This window comes from Salminus brasiliensis, chromosome 16, assembly GCF_030463535.1.
Source record: "Salminus brasiliensis chromosome 16, fSalBra1.hap2, whole genome shotgun sequence".
NCBI lineage: Eukaryota > Metazoa > Chordata > Actinopteri > Characiformes > Bryconidae > Salminus > Salminus brasiliensis.
This window is the reverse complement of record NC_132893.1, coordinates 27,258,516-27,278,036: the sequence shown is the minus strand read 5'-3', so window position 1 is coordinate 27,278,036 and position 19,521 is coordinate 27,258,516. Positions and strand designations below refer to the sequence as shown.

The 19,521-nt window shown below is 41.8% G+C and overlaps 1 protein-coding gene across 8 annotated transcripts in view; it reads right to left on the bottom strand.

The window, feature by feature from the left end:
* Nucleotides 1-19,521, bottom strand: part of pam (peptidylglycine alpha-amidating monooxygenase) — an 81,916-nt gene that overhangs the window by 27,256 nt on the left and 35,139 nt on the right. For all 8 annotated transcript variants that reach the window (XM_072658512.1, XM_072658509.1, XM_072658511.1 and 5 more), the window contains 7 exons: nt 18,281-18,329; nt 16,520-16,587; nt 15,166-15,246; nt 14,946-15,022; nt 11,140-11,243; nt 8,047-8,240; nt 7,165-7,227 (listed from right to left, as the gene is read on the bottom strand). In XM_072658512.1, the coding sequence (XP_072514613.1) occupies nt 7,165-7,227; nt 8,047-8,240; nt 11,140-11,243; nt 14,946-15,022; nt 15,166-15,246; nt 16,520-16,587; nt 18,281-18,329 (636 nt within the window). The remainder of the gene's footprint in view (nt 1-7,164; nt 7,228-8,046; nt 8,241-11,139; nt 11,244-14,945; nt 15,023-15,165; nt 15,247-16,519; nt 16,588-18,280; nt 18,330-19,521) is intronic.

The window sequence follows — 19,521 nt, the reverse complement described above, 5'->3', positions numbered from 1 at the left end:
AGCCTCATTTCCCACAATTCAAAATGCTGATGTGAACAGGTGTCTATAGGCCACTCCGCCTGGCATATTCACCCATATGCAAAAAAAAAATCCTGCTGAGTTTTGGTTGCGATATTTTAAGGATTTAATACAGCAGTTTCATTTGACGTGGTCAGCATGGAGTTACACAATACTTCCTAATATATTACACTGTATAGCTGAATTCTACACCCAGTAAGTCCCAGTGGGCTGTGCATTTGCAACCCTTAACTCCTGCTCCTAAATGAATGTTATAGCCAGAGTTTTAAAATTGCATGATGCAACTTACATGAGTTATGCAGTAATCCTGCTCTGCGAAAGGGTAATGAGGAGGAACGGGGGGTTGGGGGTGGTTAACAGTGGTCACATCTATTTTAATCTCCAGAGGTTGTGACAGCAACATAGCTTAGTGCTGTTGATTCATCACTGATTGCTGTTGAGTGCATGCCCAGCCTTTCATTTACCCAGAATGCTGTAGGCAAGAGGCTGAATGACACCAATCTTGTGAATGAGAGTTTATAACCCCACTAAAAAAACAAAAAACAAAACAGTGCTTTGGATTTCCTTGATTTCACAGTGTAATACCACACGTATTGCAATTATTATTGTATTATGTATTATGATGTGCACTTCTAACATTTGTGTGGGGTTATGTACTCTTGTGTCTCTTCAGGACCACCACTGGTTCCTGGCTTTTTCTTCCCAAACTTAGGAAGAGCTCTGCCAGTTTGTCTTGCTGTGTATGTAGTTACTGAGCAGTAATCCTTAGGGTGTAATTAAGGTCACAGAGCACGAGGAGTTAAAAACAGCCAGGAATCAGGCTGATGTGACAATTTTAATGACCTTACTTTAAAACAAGGTGTTAATAATAACATTGCAATAATTGCAATTATTACAATAAAATATCAGTTCATGCTGAAACACCCTCTACTACTTTAACCCAAATGAGTGGGGATAAACTGTTGAAAAGGCAGATTAATGTAAGTCTGTGTATATGTATATTTTTCTGTGTTATAACAAAAGCAATTCATTTAGACTGGGCTTAGTTTCCATATATGGAGAGCAATGACCAACGAGTGAATTTAATGTTTTAGAACATTAACAATATTTATATTACATTATGTTATACTACATTAATCTTTTTTATTTAATAAAATGTACATGTCATGGGTCATTTAACTTTGATTTAATAGAAGAACTGTTTCCAAATAACATTGGGGGGATGTTTTGTTTGTTTATAGACTTATAGGCTTATGCAGGCTTAACTCCTAGATTCTTACCTACCACAATAACATTACTGCTATACTAATATAAAAACTATAATATAAGTTATTACTATTATTACTATTACTATTATAAAAAATAAATAAATGACTGCAATGAAAGTTAGTAAAGTATAGTTTGTGGTATTATAATATAGTATAGCTTATAGTACAGTAGTTTTAACAGCGAGGAATTGAAGTGTGGGCCCAGATGCATACCCTTATAGTTTAAGGAGATGAAATGAGATGCAGCTGTGTTCTTTTGATCTGAGCTCGGACAACAGAGCTAAATCTATGCAGTCAGTTTGTGTTATTTCAGCTGAAGAGTGTGACTGAAGAGTGTTCAAGTACCGTCTTCAGCCTCTTCATTGATATTCTCTTGCAGACTCATCAAAGGACATGTAAAGTGTGTCACAGTCGGCAGATGCCTCAATGGGAAGGGTGGGGGTGCTCCCGGGGGAAACAGAGAAACAAAAGCATCTTTGCTGTATGACTGCATTTTTGGACCAATGAGGTCGCCAAGCTTACTGGCCGTCATTCTTCAGTTGTGAGGAGCCATGGCAACAGAGCCTGATCTGTTTGTCCTGGATGGAAAAATACGCAAAACGAGAAAGAGCTGCTTAGCTACGCTTGACCAACAAAGTGCCTGGTTAGATCCCACAGCCGGGTCAACTAAATTGAAAGCAATCTCGACGTTCGATATCTGGGGTGCTCACAAACACTAGCCTCCTACCTCTCCTACTATTAATCAGAATTCTACATATGTATGTATTGTCGATGTTAAGCAAAAGCCTTGTATCTCCATAATGGCAACTTTACAGCCGAAGGAACAAACCTCCTCAACTTGAAATATATTATTCCAATAATATATTATTTTGTAGCATTTCTATTGGTACATTTATCATGAAATGCTGACACAATGTGTCAAACAAAAATGGAGATACAAGCGACAGTATATCTATACAAATAGCTTTTATGCACCAGAACATTAACACCACCTGCCTAGTACTGAGAAGGTCCCTTGTGCAACTTCAAGGCAACTCCAGAAGATCTCTGAAGGCATCCTAGGGTATCTAGCACAAATACATTAGCATCAGATCCTTTAAGTCCTGTAAGTGTTGAGGTGGGGCCTCCAAGAAACACACCAATAAGCCGTAGGTGCTCATGATCCTGTCACAGATTTACTGATGGTTCCTTTCAAGAATAACTTTTGGTAGGTACTATCCACTGCATACCAGGAACACCCCACGCCTGATGTTCTGGAGATGCTCTAATCCGTCTAGCCATCACAACTATTACATATATCATATGTACTGCAATGCTACATACTAAGTGTTAGTCCATCACAGTACCAGGAACATCTAAACACTGCACCATACCATCAAAACCATGATCCTCTGTATCAACAGTGCACAAAGTAGATTAGGCCTGGCTGACTTATGGATTTTCTCAGGCTGAATGGCTTAGGGTGTTTGCTTACAGTACTGCCTGTTTAAACAGTGCAGCAGAACTGCAGTTAAGCTTCCCCCTCCCCGCTCAGAATCGGACAGAAAATCAACCCTGCGAGGAGACAGAGAAAAAAAAAACAACTCTCAACATCTTATAATGAAATTCAGTGAAAACACTGAAGCATGCACAAAGGGCTCTGTGTGGGCTAGGTCACTTCTGCAGACTGAGAAGCAGAAACATTTTGCTGCCCACTGTGGCTGAAGTCCTTTAGTGAAGTATGACTCAGACGATGACCGTGTGGGCAAAACATGTCCTGAGCACAAAGACAGCGTGTGTGTGTGTGGCAGGAGAACCGTGCGGGGTGTTAACAAGATGACAACAACAATTCGGACTTTAATCCCTTACACAACATTCACAGAGTTCTCAGAGTTTTTAAACCTTTTAGCTTTTTATTTCGGTCATTTTCGTTGTATGTGGTACTGAACTGAGTCAGTTAGTCTTATTGTCATTTTTCCGGCTAGGCAGCGGCTAGGCAGCGGCTAGGCAGATATGCCTTCATTAAAGCAACATTATTTAGAACTTTCAATTTAAAATAGGATCATGCTGATGCTCCACTGACTGATACAGGAAGAACAGTGTCTCGGTCACTCCAGGTCAAAACACTGCTACTGCACTAAGGGACTGCACCGGACCTCTCATATGAACTCCATAAAACTGTGTAACCCAAGTCACTTCTGTGTAAAATCATCGCAGTGCACTTCTTTCACTTCAGATGCCACTTCTGTATCTCTCAGCTTGTTAACAAATGCATGTGTATAAAGCTGTCCATTAGAAAGCGCTCATTGTATTAGCTGCATATTGTATTAGCTGTGCAAACTGTATTAACTGCAATGGAGTACACATGAATTACACTCCACAACTAAAGGGGAAGCCATGCTTCTGTCCACATGCTCCTTTTTCACTTCAGATTCTGTATCTCTCAGCTTGTCCAGAAGCTTGTCCATCACAGGGAGCTCAAAGCTCGATTTGCTATGGAACTATCGTGGATCTGCACAAGACCTCTCATGGGAACTGCATAAAGCTGTGTAACAAGTCGTATTCCTGTAAAATCATCTCAGCACACATGCTTCTTTCCCTGATGCCACTTCTGTATCTCTCAGCTTGTCAAAAACTGCATGTGTATACAGCTGTACATTAGGGGGCGCTCACTGTATTAACTGCAAATTGTATTTTCTGCAGCGGAGCACTGGTGAATGATACTGCCCAACCGTAGGGGGAGCCACGCTTCTGTCCACATGCTTCTTTTACTTCAGATGGCGGTTCTGTATCTTTCCGCTGGTCGAGAATCTTGTCCTTTAGAGATAGCTCAAAGCTTGATTTGCTGCTTTACTGTGAATTACAGTGAATTATACTTCTTGACTGTGAAAAATGACCTGTTCTCGCTTAAATGTTGTGTTAACTCTTAGACACCCTGATATCAAAATTAGTCCACACACATGAATGCTTATTGTTCTGCCATTCTTCATTTTATAAAGACTTTTACACACAGCAATTGTGTTGTTGCATTTGCAGTATGCCATCAATCCCCCTCCACAACATGTGCTTATCTTGGTGTTCAAAACCCGAAACTGAATCCTGCTAGGGGACCATTAATGTAACAAAAGGGCTCATGATTATAAGGCTCTCATATCACTGAAGGGGGTTAGTATCAGTACTGACATTCATGTGCTTCAGTTTGTTGCCACTCATATTTCTTTAGCACAGTCAAATACAAATAATACACTAGAAGCTCGGGCTGGATAGTGCTGGATTTTTTGGATTGTTAAAGCAATATCACAACAGTGTGTTTTACTGTGCCGGATGAGTGTCCTTTGAGTGTTTTTAAATCTAGAAGTTCAGGTTATTCAGCAAGGCTAAATACTGCGTCTGTATCTGTGTCACTCTATTCATTCACTAGTGTGTTTTCAATATACTCCATATTACATTTTATCGCAGTAGCAGCATCTTGTCCATTTCATGCTGCTCTACCACTGGTCCTATTCGCTGTGGTTTTGCCGCTCCTTGTGTACCGGCGTGTGTTATGAAGTCGTAAAGCCTGGACAGAGCGGTTCCTGTGCTGCTAGGAAATGGAGCGTTCCACAGGAAGGAACACGCCACGCAAATGGAGGCTGAATCTCGGGAGGACTGCCGGTGCAATCTGGTCGCTTAAATACCCCACAGCCTGGCGCCGGGCCACCGATCCACACTCCGTTCCAGCTCACTTCATAACTGTATCTGCCAGCATGTTCCCCATCCTCAGTGGGCCGACACATGCTCCTTTAGTGATAACAACTCCACTCACGAGTCAGCTAGTGCCAGTTTATGACACGCCATTTGCCACAGATCAGCCTGAAAGAGAGGGGAGTCAGGACGCTCCTCTAATCCCTACGTGTAATGGATTTAAAATTGAGGATACTATTCAATCATGCCTAAGGGGTACTAATACACACTATCATTTGGATTATAAATCACGCCTGTTAAGCGCAATGCTATTCAGTTTTTCAGACGCAATTAAAGAATTCAGATCCATTCATGTGATGTTTCCTGCTTTAGATTTCTACATGCAGCTTCCTGTGGAGATTATTATTATTATTATTATTAATAATAATAATAATAATATTATTACCAATGCTCATTGTTTTTCTTCTACTATAGCACCAAAATGATCCTTTGGTAAGAACAAAGTTAATCAATCAATCAGTCATGTCTGTCCGTCTGTCTGTCTATCCATTTATCTATGTATCTACTAATGATAAGCTAGACACTGGTACTGTGGCATAAAAATCATATCTCGGTCTTTCTATCATTTCAATCTAACAATCCAGGTATAACTGTTATTACTACTAATAGGCATCTATCTGTCCGTCTGTTTCTGTGTCTGTTAGTCAGTGTCTGTTAGACACTTCTACTGTGCTACTGTCTGTCTGTCTAACTATATGTCTAACTATCTATATAGCTATCTCTATGTTTGTCTACCTGTCTGCGTTTGTATATGTATTATTAGGATTATACTAATGGACATCCATCCATCCATTCATCATCCATTTAATCTATCAATCCATCACTACTACTACGAATAGCCAGTAAAACATGGGTGATACCTACCTACCTACTGATCTACCTACCATCTATTTATTAATAATACAACTATGACTAATGGCCAGGTTCACACTGATAGACACTGCTACTGTAGTGCATATTTTTGTTTCCTTCTTTCAATCTATTATTGTTGTTGTTGTTGTTGTTATTATTATTATTACCTGTTACACATTCATACTGTAGCATTAAATGCATATATCTTTATTTCTATCAATGTATCTATTATTAGTAGTAGTAGTAGTACACAAGCATTCCTCAACGCTGTGATAACCTCATTTACTTCTCAGATTTTCAGCTGGCGGCTGATACAGTAGCACTGTCCTCGAGTCCTTGGGTTTTTGCCGCATTAGAAACAAGCTGTAGAAACTCTTCTCTGTTATGCTGATTAGTGCGATGGTGATGGCGCTGTGTTCCCTGCCTGCTGTGAGCTCTCAGCAGGTGTGCGAGGATTAAAGGCCCATGTCCCGAAACCATCTCTAATAAAGCGCTGCACAATGCAGACGCCAGCCACACAACATCAAAGCCCACCACCCCAATCTGCATTCGCTTCCACTCTTATCTCATCTGGAAGGCAAAGGGAGAGAGGGAGAGAGAGAGGGGGGGGACAAAAGGGAGGAGAGTGAAAGTAAGGGACGGAGCGAGTGTGAGGGGTGAGAAAAAGGGAGAGGGGAGAAAGAGGCACGTTTTGCCCTTTCATCGCCCGCCGCCTCACCTCGCTCTGTAAAAGGTTACTGATGCTGCAAGCACAGCAAACCCCACACCGCCGGCTTATGGAGGCTTTAACCGTCAGTGTGACACAAATGTGCCACAATTCACGTTGGAGAGCAGGAACAATAAATCAGAAAGGCTCCTTAGGGACGGTTCTTCCGGCATCTTTGCGCGCAAGGCAGACTGAGAACGGTTACCACGGCAACGGCACTTCAAACGTCACCCTAGAACCTGAAGACGTGATATCTCTAGTCACTCGAGCTCTGTTTACACCCTGTCACGCACGGCACATGGGCAGAAAAGAGAGACCTCAGAGTAAGCAGAAGGCAAGAAAAGCTGAAGAACCTCTTACTGGCGCTGCGTAACTTGGGTTCATTTAACTGTTCTGTGTGATGCCAACTCTACTTTTGGAATGCCGCCCTGAAACCACACAACGTTTCAAAAATAGACTGTATAACGTGTCAGTGCTGTTCTTTTAAAACAGGATATAATGATGTGTTTGGGTGCAGTGTGCCTCCATCAGCCACCGAGAACAGACTCAGCTCCTCGTTAGCCTAGTAATTTGCCATCACTCTGAGAGACGACTCACCCTGATCCAGAACCTCCTCCTCCTCTCTCTTTGGCTGCTGGAGTACTGAGTCGTCCTCACCGTCTTTGAAAACGAACAGAGAACCCATGAGATGACTGTGAAACGAGCTTTGCTTCACATGTAATGAAATCAGAGCAGGAATGATTAATAGATGGCAGCTGAGTAAAAGCTGAAATCTGCGTTTGACGTTTAACAAGATCTGAAATACATGAACTTCTAAATCTTCTGTTTCATAAGTATTTCCTTAAATCCAAACATCTGCAAAAACTGTAAAGACAGGCCACATTAAAGTGATTAGGTAACTGATTGCCAAGCATTTTTCTTCTAAATTATATTTTTAGTTCTGCGTCTCAGTTTGGTCAATAATACATTTCGAGCTGAGCCTCAATACATTAGTAAAAGAGCTGCAGTTGAAATTGTTTACTCCCCTCATTGCTCATCCCCTGTGGCTGTGGTATTGATGGGTTTCAAACCTATGATCTCCTGTCTCTTCACAAGCAGGCAGTTAGACAGTTGCACCACTCTAGAGCTGAGAGGCCATGTACATTTCTGTGTCCAAGAAAGAACAGAAAGGTAGATTTCCTCAGAGCTGTGTACTTACGTAGTTTAATTTCACAGCTCTACACCGGCCATACGGTCTAACTGTTGCTTATCAAATGTGAGGAGATCATGTGTTCCAATCCCATCAAGAGCCAAGTGCTCCACTGTCAAAAGTCTTGTAGTCTGGAGACGTCATGTCATGTTGTTTGCATAGTCTATCTTGACTACTGTGTAAAATAGCAGTAATATCTGACAATAAATAGCTCAAATAACTGAATTAATATGTGGTGAACACCAGGTCAACAACAAGAGAACACAGTACAGTGATCTTTAAGAGCCTACCTTTCTGAGCGGTGCCGTGCATCATGGACATCATGTGGTCAGGGCTGACCGGGATGGGGATGTTGGCTTCATTCGGGATGTTTCTAAACAGGCTGCTGCTGCCGTGGTCCATGCAGTCCATGTAAGGCACGGAATGCTTGCTGTCCATGTAGTACATGATGTAGAAGTTACACATTTCGTCACTGGAGGTGCCACTAAAAAAAGAGAGAGAGGAGTGAATTTACATCACACACTCTTCTTAGTCATGTCAGGGGGAGGAGAGTCAATGGGGTTATATCAGATTTTGATAGTGTGGTTTTTATGCAGCGAGGGACACAATTCACAATTCAGTTCAATTCACAATTCAGTTAAAATTAGTCAAATTCAGGCTTATTTTTCTTACTATGCATTTAAAACAGATCGTCACTGTCAGTTCTGCAAAACCGTTATATCCCGGGCTTTCGACCTGCAGCTGTTCTTTACATTGTGTCCAATTTTTTATTTCCATTATTGGACCAATAGAAATGCTCCAAAATGACTTGGAATAAAAGCTGTGTTCCAAAGCCTAGGCTGCAACGAGCTAGGGCGGCTCCTCAGTATTACTACTTCTTAGTAGCCTATCGGTCACACAAATGGAACAGTCCGACCAGGCTGTGTGGTGACGCCAATGAAAATATTCCGTCTCTTGCAATTGTGGCAAGACACTTCATTTCTATACCTCTAAAAACTAACATATTTAACAAACTCTGCTCTGGAGGCTTCAATTTCTGCCATCTTTATAATCAAGTAACCAAGGGCCAAAAAGTATACATCAGTTGTGTCCTCAAAATCAGCCCAAACGTAGGCTGCATTTCTAGGCTGGTCCTTGACTTTGAAACAGACTTCTATGACGCAGCGGCCAAGAAATACAGCCCACCTGGACATCTGTGATGTGCAGCAAAGGCTTTGAAACGCAGTGAGAGGTCTCGTGCGGTTCCACCAAAGTTCCATAAGGCAGTATCAGCATTCATGTACCCTTAACATGACAGAACTGCTACAAAATATTTTGGATTTTGCGTATAAGATATGAAGATTAACTCTGTGACACCACAAAAACAACAAATGTATTTTTTTGCAGCTTAGTTTTCATGTGTGGACTGCATGAACTATGAACTGAATGAACTGAAGACAGCGCTCCAATGCTTCACCCCTTCAAACCCTTGAACTAAACCCCTATTTTCAACACAAAAAGATGGAAAATTCAGTTTTAACTGAACTAAGCTCAAAAAAAGCCTGGGGACTCTTTCTGACTTTTGCGACCTGCTTATCAGCTCTACCTGGATCACCTGCACTTCTCTGCTTCCCTCCATTTTCTTAGAGGCATTTAAATGAATCACATCTTTGCCAACAACAGAGTGAGAGACTGTGTGCACTGGGACAGCCGCTCCCCTGGAGATGCGTCAATGCGCTCTCTGCCATCACCACTGTGCACTCCCCTAATCACCATGGCAACAAGAGTGACGAGGCAGACACACGTAACGCACACACCCACCCACCCACACACTCACACCCACTTGAAAAATCATGAAAAATGCAGGCTCCCCTTGAGGCAACAGAGGAACAGACCTTTTCTCTGTGCTTGACAATTCTTCAAACACCTCACTGCACACACACACACAAAGACAAACTCTCTCTTTCATACACACACACACAAAGACAAACTCTCTCTCTCATACACACACACACACACACACAAAGACAAACTCTCTCTCTCATACACACACACACACACAAAGAAAGACACACACACACACACACAGTAACCAAGGAGGAGCAGTGACAGACCATCATGCTGGGTCAGAAAGCCATCAGTATTGATGAGAGGCTGTCACACACTCCGACGTCCCAAGAACCCAACATCATGCAAATAGAGTGAAAGAGAGGCACACACACACACACACACACACACACACACACACACACACACACACACACACACAGCTGGGGGTAATCTAAGGCGGGCAATACAGCAAAACATGTGAGCTGGAGAAAGTGGGGCTTTAATGCAAATTGAATGAATTACATTTGCATAATCCCCTCCCACTAACCAGGACCCCTATCACACTATGCTATGAGTGCTGGAAGGAGGGGAAGGCTAGCATCTTTTTAAACTAATGCAGCGTCATGGGACAGCTGAATATGCTTGGAGGAGAACACTAGCTGCCAGTTCAGCCACATACAGCCAACCATACTAGCTAGCACTGTGCTACTACACTGTGACTGGGGAGAGAAAGAGCCATACTACTCATCCAGAGCGAGCAAAGGCCAATTGTGCTCTCTGGGTGACTGCCACGGATACAGACGGCTGTAGCATCACCATGGAAGTTATTCAGTTTGGACTGAACTGTCTGGACTTTGCAATTGTAATTCAAATAAAATAAATAAATAAATAAATATATTACATATAAATCATCATTGTCCACTGAAAAACATGTATCTCCAAAATGGTGACAAAAATGCTCTTATCTTTCAATAGAAGTGAATGTAAACTAAGGAGTTCATTCCAAGTGGTTTAGAGCATTTCTATTGGTCTATTCATCCAGAATTATTTCCACATGGTACAGAGCAGCCACAAGGTTCAAACCATGGAGAAAACTGAAAACAGACAAAAATGGAGATACATGTTTTTCACTGGACAGCAGCAATGTGTTGTTTACTAGTTGGCCTAGCATTCAATAGGCCATGATTCCTGAATTTTCCTAGGCAATACCTGTGACATGATCAGCCAAACATATTTTGCCATAATTTACTGTGATCATAAAGAAACCCAACCTTAGAAAACACCACTACCAAGGCCACACCACACCACACACACACACACACACACACTCACCACCACTCTTCAAACATTAAACCTACTCACATTTTCATTTACTCTACAGGGAGAGCCGGGGAAATAAAAGGCGTTAAAACTTTCCACCGGGCGGAACGGCCCATGCATTAATTCATCTTAGATTTGACATCACAATTATGCTGTTAAATGTGCTGCTATTATATTAAATAATGGAGTAGTATGACTCGTAGGACTGGTAAGAGGAGAGAATGCATAAATTACCGACTAGGGCTTCAACTCACCCGATTCGTGTTTTAGTGGTCCTTCCCTCTCCTGTGAAAACGCAGCGGGCCGCTAGCGTGTCTCCGTATTTCACGTCGATGTCATTGCTGGCCGAATAAAAGGCCTAGGACAAACACACACAGCTTCTACTCACTCTTGGACGAAACAAAGAGAGCTCAAAGGCACAACAGTCAAGCCGGGGGCCGCAGCACGGGCCACATTTATTCTAGTCACGGCATCCAGCTCGGCCTAGTTTGACTGTTATGACCCACACATTCGTAAAGGCATAGTGGAGATGTGATATAACCGATCAAAAAAACAGAACAGCAGGAAATTAAACAACAAAAAGGAATCTAGGTATACAGTTTGTCCCTAATTCAATCACAGATGTATGATGAAACAGTGAGATAAGCCTTTTCTAAACTAAACCAGAAAAAAACACCTGCTATGAAGGTAAAGGCAATTTCATGCTTGAGGTAAGCTTAATTTAGGGACCTAGTGACTGAATCGAGATCCTTTTTTTTTAGTTTGTTGGAGTCACAGTGCTGGAAAAAGTTGGTTCAGACGGCCAAATAAAAATATAATAAAGAAGAGAGTGGGTGCAGGGGGCAAAATTAGCAACACTGTGGAGCATACTGCTATAAATACTATAAATACTGCATGTTCTCTGCATCCTGTTTGGAAACACAAGTGGGAGTTTTGCTTGACGTGACATTAATGATATTTCAGCTCCACAGCAGAATACACACTTGCTTGTCCTTTTTTGAATATGGTTATTTAAGCCATGTCTAATGTCTTTTAACTGACTCAGACCCAGGAGCCACACAGGTGCAGTGTTCTACCCCTGAATGCTGCTTCTCTGCTGTCGGCTAAAGCTCATTTCAAGACACTTAAGTCAGATTTACTCAGAAGAACTGTTCTACTACTACTTTTCTATTTAAGATAGACATTATGTAACCACAATAATGATTATAAGAGTGATTATCATTACTGTACTATTTACATGCAGTTGCATAATTCCATTAATCAACAGATACTTATTTGAGTGATTATCTCCATTTAAAACATGCCAAAAACCGCTGCCACTATAGCACGGGGTTGCAAGGTCAAAACTCGAGCCATGTCGCTTTGCCACCAACAGCCGGAATCTGAGAGAGCACAGTTGGCCGCACTCTTTGCTGCGATGTTGGCCAGCACAGGCATCTGAAGCTGGTGCGGTGGAGCTGGGGACCCAGCGCTTTCCTCCAAGCTTCCTCCAATGTTGGCAGTCATATTAGAATATTATGACCACCGACTCAATAGTGGGAATAACAACCCTTGACTCAAATGACACTAGCGAGACACTGTGGCATGGACTGCATTGGGTGACAGAAGGTGTTCAATATAGAGGCTAACTGGTGTGCTGTGAAACATCGATCGCTCTCTGCCACTCGTTGGAGTCTCCTGTCCCCTCCGGTATCAGTGTTCAATATTTTGATATTGGTAGCAGTACAGCACTATATCATACTGTCTGTCATCAGTTTGCATTGTTCTTTTGTTAGACTTAAACACTGTCCTGATTAAACAACAGAAAGTGAAGTTTAGAAAGTGTCTAAACTGACCGGACAAGTTGTTTTTCAGTAATGGGTCTACAATCTACAGAGGGCTACAGTACATTTACAGCACTTAGGCACAATCTGTGAGTGTCACTTTCTAGGGCTCTTTTAAATGATGCTATGGCCATATCTGCTAGAGCTCTGATATTAAACAGACACCTTCTGGCCTTACTGAAAATACAAGCGTATTTCTAAAGCAGAGAAATGCATTATAATGAAACTACAGCCTTATGTCAAATGAGGGTCTATTCAGTAGGGTCCACGTGCAGGGCAGAGCGCGTGGTCATTACATGCAGTAGTCTGAAACTGGAGAGTCGCTGTCAGAATGCCCACTGGCCCCGGGACATGGAAAAAAACTGCTATTTTAATCCCAGCCTTTTGTCTCCACTTCAGCCACTCTCAGCCTCTTTTCCTCTGATTTGATTATCAAATGTAACGGAAGGGAGCAGAGCGGCACACGCATGAGCGGGAAATGAATTTCAAACAAGATATCGCAAAAAAAAAAAGAGTCGATTACATTAAAACCTTAAAGCCTATTTGTGGGAGCCTTTAGTGGATTAATCTGTAACTATGCCTAGGGGTGAGGAAAGTTCCTGATTCCACCACAAAGTCAGCACTGAAGGGATTTATGGCCTACTAAATTGAAAGCGTATTTGGGATTTTTTGGCAGGACTGCTGTGACGTTAATGTAAGCAGGGACAAGAGGGAAGCAGAGCTATCAATGAACCGAAGCAAAACTTTGAATAGGAACTAAGCTTGTCATGATACCTTCATTTCAAATGTAATATTACTACGCCTGACAAAAGTCAATACTAGGGCAAAATACTGGAACTAATTTAGTTCTCCGAATTGCAAAATCAAAGATTTATTAATCAAACATATCTCATTCATGCTCTGACAGCCGTGAGATGATGTACATATGATACAACCTATCATTCTTTACACTGTGTTCTACCTAAAAAATTTGGTTATACCTTATGTTGATACAATAAGTGAAAGTATTGAGACATATCTGATTCCAAATCCATAGGCATTAATGTAAGGTTGGTCCCCCCTTTGCAGCTATAACAGCAGGTTTGGAACTCTGCAGACTTTTGGGGCACTGCAACCCAGGCAATACATAAATGTGGGGCTTACATGGGTGTAATGTGGGCTAGGTGGGTTCCTGGTGGGCATGGGCTTCCCAAATGGGCCCTATTATTAAAGCCCACCCTAATCTCACATGGGTCCATTGTAGGTCACATGTAAAGTGTGCAACACATATGGGGCCCTGGTGGGCATCCATATGTAGGGCCAACATGCAACCCATGGACAAGACTTTCTGGTTGCCAGTTAGGCAAACCATGCAGACACCGCATGGGGATGCTATCAGGGAAATGTTCCAGATGATCGCATTAGCATGTGTATTTTCAAGTGCTGATAGGCAGATTCCTGTCCTGACACACACGTTCCAAGTGCTTTCCTGTATCCAACACAACTGCCCAACCACATAATATAATCACAATAAGCCACAATCGAGGTCATCTAAAGAGAAAGAATGCAGGAGCTCTTTGCATGCACACGTCTGCTGCATCATCTCCTGCATCACTGAGCTGCAGGATGAAGTGGAAGTGTGAGCAGCGCAGGACAAAAGGGCCTCTTTGTGCTTCTAATCTGTCTAATGTTCTTATGTGCTTAGGGCCCGGCTCAGCCACTGCTTCCTGCCGAGGCTGAGCTGCAGCACTGCATGAGAGGAAGTGTTGCTGTCACAGCACGGCCATCACGTGACATTTAATCCTGACCTTTCAATCAGAGAGACGTGCCATCTGCCATACACTGAGCCAAATGCCCAACCTGCCTCAATATGCCAGTCAGGTGGAGTCCACTTACAGGATTCTTAGCAAAGTGGCTGTGATGAAATTCACTCTCACAAATGACGTATTAACTGACAGCTCTTTGCGGCGTCACTGTTTTAACCCTCTTTAATAGGAAAGAATCAATAAAAAAGGTTTTATGTGAATCATATAAGCAATCCAATGAACTGATCAACTGTGCTGAACTACATTTAATGGTGTAGCTTGTTTGTTGACTCTCAATGGAGTAGTGTGGAGTACTTGTTGTGCTGGGGGAGTCTTGTGTAGCGGGGAAAAACAATAGTGTTACCCATTACACTACACCAACCACCTTTTAACGGTGTTAAAAGTACCACACCTGCTTGGATTGCTCATACAATGACAGAATAAAAGGAATACCTGTGGTAACTGTGGGGATTGGCGCCCGATCAGCGTCCACTGTCCATTTCGAATTCGGTATCCACTAACAACTTTGCCTAAAGCGCACACACACACACACACACACACACACACACACACACACACACACACAAAATAGTTATTCTAGCATTTTGAGGATATAACAATTCTGGATAATGCATTGATTTTACAACCATTAATCAACCATTAATCAACTGACCAAGGCGATGTGTGTGGGTCCTGAAGGCAAAAGGGTGCATCGGGTACGATGAGTAAGTGCAAGCAATGTCTGCATTGGTAACTGTAGAGAAAAACAGCAATTCAGAAATCTACACAGTACATGGACACCTGCACAGGAATGGTTGTTGTGAGCATCTGAATGTATTCAACGACAAGAGCATTCGTCAGGAAGATCAGGAAGTTGGATGATCACCACTTCACTTCATCCCCATCTCCCCAACTCATCCCAAAACTACTGGATGGAGCACCACCATCATTCCAGAGAACAGAGTTCCACTGCTCCATGGCTCAATGCTGCCTGGCATCAGGCATGGTGCCAATAGGTTCATGTTCATCTGCTTCAGAGGGCCCTATGCACATATGTGTCAATCTGTGCAATGGGTGCAACTTAAAAAGTACATTCATTAGAAGGGGTGTTCACAAACATTTGTGTACATCAATTTTATACAAAAACTTTTAAAATTAATCATTTTTATATTAATCATATACAATATAAAACACCTTTACTTGTAGATCTGTAGTTTTTTATTTTATTATGATTAAGATTATGACAGGAACAGTAGTCTTGGTTTAACTGGACATCAAAGCAAATGCAAAAAGAATTCTACAGGTGCTGTCTCAGTCCACTTGTCACAGACAGAATGTAAATATAATTCAAACGAATGGAAATAAATCTGCAGCTTCGTGGAACACTTTCACATCATCTGCGAAAGCCTTGGCAGGGTCTGGTCAAATATCTTTAACACTTTATATGCAGCTTTGAACATTAATCTGGGCCCTGGTGCCCTGCTTGCTATTTTCAGGCTGCCTGCAGGCCTTTCTAAGAAACCGGCAAGTCTATCTCAGCAACTGGGTGCTGTTATCTCATTCTTTGACTGCGTATTTTTCTTATTTTAAGAAGATTACATTTAGTTTGAGATGATCTGTTTTATAACTGCTGACAGACCTTTATCATCATCATCATCAGCTAATTTAAAAGCCTTTCACAACTCCCACCTAAACAGGTGTACAAAGGGGCTTTTATTTATTAGTTGGTGGTTCAAGGGTGGTTACGTACACCTCATGCTCTCTGGGCATATAGTGAATGCTGTTGATACTGTATGAATAAGTACTAATAAAGAGGCAACATCCATCTGAATAGAAAGGCACAGACCAGGCCTATCACACTTGTGAGCTCTTTAATACTGTACTGTTGGAAATCACTAAGCTGCAGTCCCGCAGGCTGTGATTAAGAAACAGAGTGCTCCTATCTTAAGTAGCCAGTAGATGAGATAATGGATCGCTCATTCGTGAAATGCTCGGTGTTACAATTGGGCCGTGGCTCTTCGGCTTACCTGTCTTTCCTGGAGGGATGACAGTGTCTACAGACATCATCAGATACATGCCAGCAATAAAGGGCTGTCTGGAGGAAAAATGCAAAATGACATCACTTTCATTTTACGCCAAAAACTGAAATCTTTAAAATAAGATTTGTTCTATGATAGAAATTCATTCAGGTACGTTATGAAGGATTCTCATACTTCAGCTTGGGAACGTCTGAATGAGTTCTCAGTCGGTGCTATTTGCACATGAATTTGTTCAGCTCTCTAATGCTTTTTCCATCTCACAGGTTTCTAAAAGCCTTATTACAGAATGTGTGATTGGAGTGACCGCTGGGTTGAAACAGTAATAGTGGGACAGTGTGATAGCTGAAAGAGTCTTTTAATCTACTCCTCACTTCTACAAATACGATTTCTCAAGGACGCTGCCAAACAACACTAAGATTTACACTATGGACAGAAGTATTGGGACACCTGCTCAGTCATTGTTTCTTCTGAAATCAAGGGTATTACAAGAGTTGTTGGAATAACTGTCTCTACTGTCCAGGGAAGAAGGCTTTCTACAAGATTTTGAAGCATTGCAATGAGAATTTGATTGCATTCAGCAACAGAAGCTTTAGTAACGTCAGGATGTTGAATGATCCCCACCCCAGTCATCCATCATCCCAGAAGTATTGAATGGGGCACCATCATTCCACAGAACACAGTTCTTCCACTGCTCCACAGCTCAATGCTGGAGAGGGGGGGACGTTATACCCCTCTAGTCCACGCCTGGCATTGGGCATGATGCCAACTGATTCATGCTTGTCCAGAGAGTACTATTCTATTGGCAGTACTTCTCTACAGGGTCTAGACAAGCTGTGTGTGTGTGTGTGTGTGTGTGTGTGTGTGTGTGTGTGTGTGTGTGTGTGTGGGTGGGGGGGGGGCATGTTTAGTAAAATGGATAAATACACAGTGCTAACCCCCCCACACTTGTGTTCCTGCTCAGTTCTGTATTAGAAATGTATCTCAGCATTAGCTGTGGGACAGACTCAATTCAGGGTATTGCTTTAGACTGATTTAGCTCCCGGCGGGCGCTGGATAGTGTAGTCATTTGGCGATTTTACAGATTCAAAACAAACACTAAACTGTTGTACTGGGCTAATCGGAGTCCATTTTGTGCACCACTCAGTTCCAATTCCAGTGGAAATGTCATGTTACTGTGGCAGCACATGCTATGAATGGACGCACGGGTTGCAATTAAACAACATTCTTCTTGACAAAGCAGCCTTCGGGCGACAACACATCTAAAGCAAAGACGTCTTCAGTCAAAATTAATGGGTAGCTTCTAAGGAAAACAACTGCTTCAATGAATCAAAGTCTGAAGTGTACTGAGCTACAAAACCCAATTAAAATCAATGACTAATCAGGCTTGAAGGTTCAGAAACCCAGAGAGAGCTCTACAGTTAGCTAAACATTTAACAGGCAAACAAGCAACAGTATGAACAGTAGATGAACGCTTCACTGAGGAATGTAATTTACTCAATTTCCCCCATATACTGAACAGAGTCAATTGACCAAGACGTGTGTGGTGTCTGGCTTATGCTTCTATAGCTTTCAACTTGAGTTACAAAAAAAAGATGTCACCCAAATTTTCCATTGCAGCTTCACTTCTAAACTAAACAAGCAAACTTTGGACTCCAAACATGTCTTGGTCAATAAGCTAAGCTGTACCGGTGACTGGGATGTTTCTGAGAACCATTTCTTTAAGGAAAACAACGGGAATCAGATACTTACGGTTTGGAAGTCATTCTTAGAGTAAGTCCTGAGCAGTCTTTATGGTGATCTACACAGAAAACGGGACACCACAGAATCAACCCAAGCTGTCCAACATATCTGCATTATAAGGCAAAAACAGCAACCCTCACAGCTCTCTCCTCTACATCATTACTTTTTGCCTGAATCAATGTGTAATAAAATAACACTGGAGGTGATGAATCCCACTAGCTGGCTCAGCTCAAGCCTTTGAAGTAAAAGGGAGGTGCAGAAAATAATGAGTAGGTCAATAGTTTCACCTCAGAAAGGGAAGTGTTTAGAGGCTATATTCTTAAATTACATTTGAAAAAAAAGGGGGGGGGTGAAATAAGGTGTGAAATACTGTAAATAGCTGAGCGTGGCAGAAGATTCTCTGGAGCTGTCCACTAAACAGCACACGACACAGGTCTCTCTGCATGTTAACACAGGCAGGAAAAGAAACATGTCCTGATTTCTTTAGCGGCCTGTTGTTAGCTTAGGTAATATTACACTGCAGTGCGGTTACTGCTGCTTTAAAATGTTCCAGGGAGAGGATTTTATGTGCTTTGACTTATTGCCAGTACTGAAGAAAGGCTCAAAACATAAACATTGACACAATATATTTTAACACTGTTTAAAGATGCCAACCGTCCTTTATACTGTAAGTTTCAGGACAGAGAAGTCAATCAATCATTATATTCATATATATTTAGTGAACACTGGAGGTAAATATTATTTACAATTTTTTAATTACCTGGCATTAAAGCAGCATTATGTGAACATTTGTAGTTTTACTCTTGGGCTCCCCCTATAGCTCGGAAGTGTAATTTACTTTTACATCACTGCTGTAAATACAAGTCATGTTTTGAGGCCTATAAATATGCATTTGTGGACAAGCTGAGAGATACAGAATCGGCAGCTGAAGTAAAAGAAGTAAGTGGACTCCCGAGAGGTCTTTGGTGGTTCATGATCCGTCAATGCCACATATTCAAAGTGGAATAGCCAGCACTTTCAAACAAGGAGTGGCAACGACAGAGAAGCCATTCTCTATATTACAGTCCAATATTTCTGCCAGGACTTTTTTCAGCATTAGTGGCTATTTAAGTTACAATTGCTACAAATAAGGGATTGGAAATAAATGTGTAGTAAAGAAAATATTTAAAAATTAACTGCAATAAACCTCTTTTATGTCTACTTTAAAATGACCAATTTTGGGGATATTTGGAAGACTTTCCTACACCTGC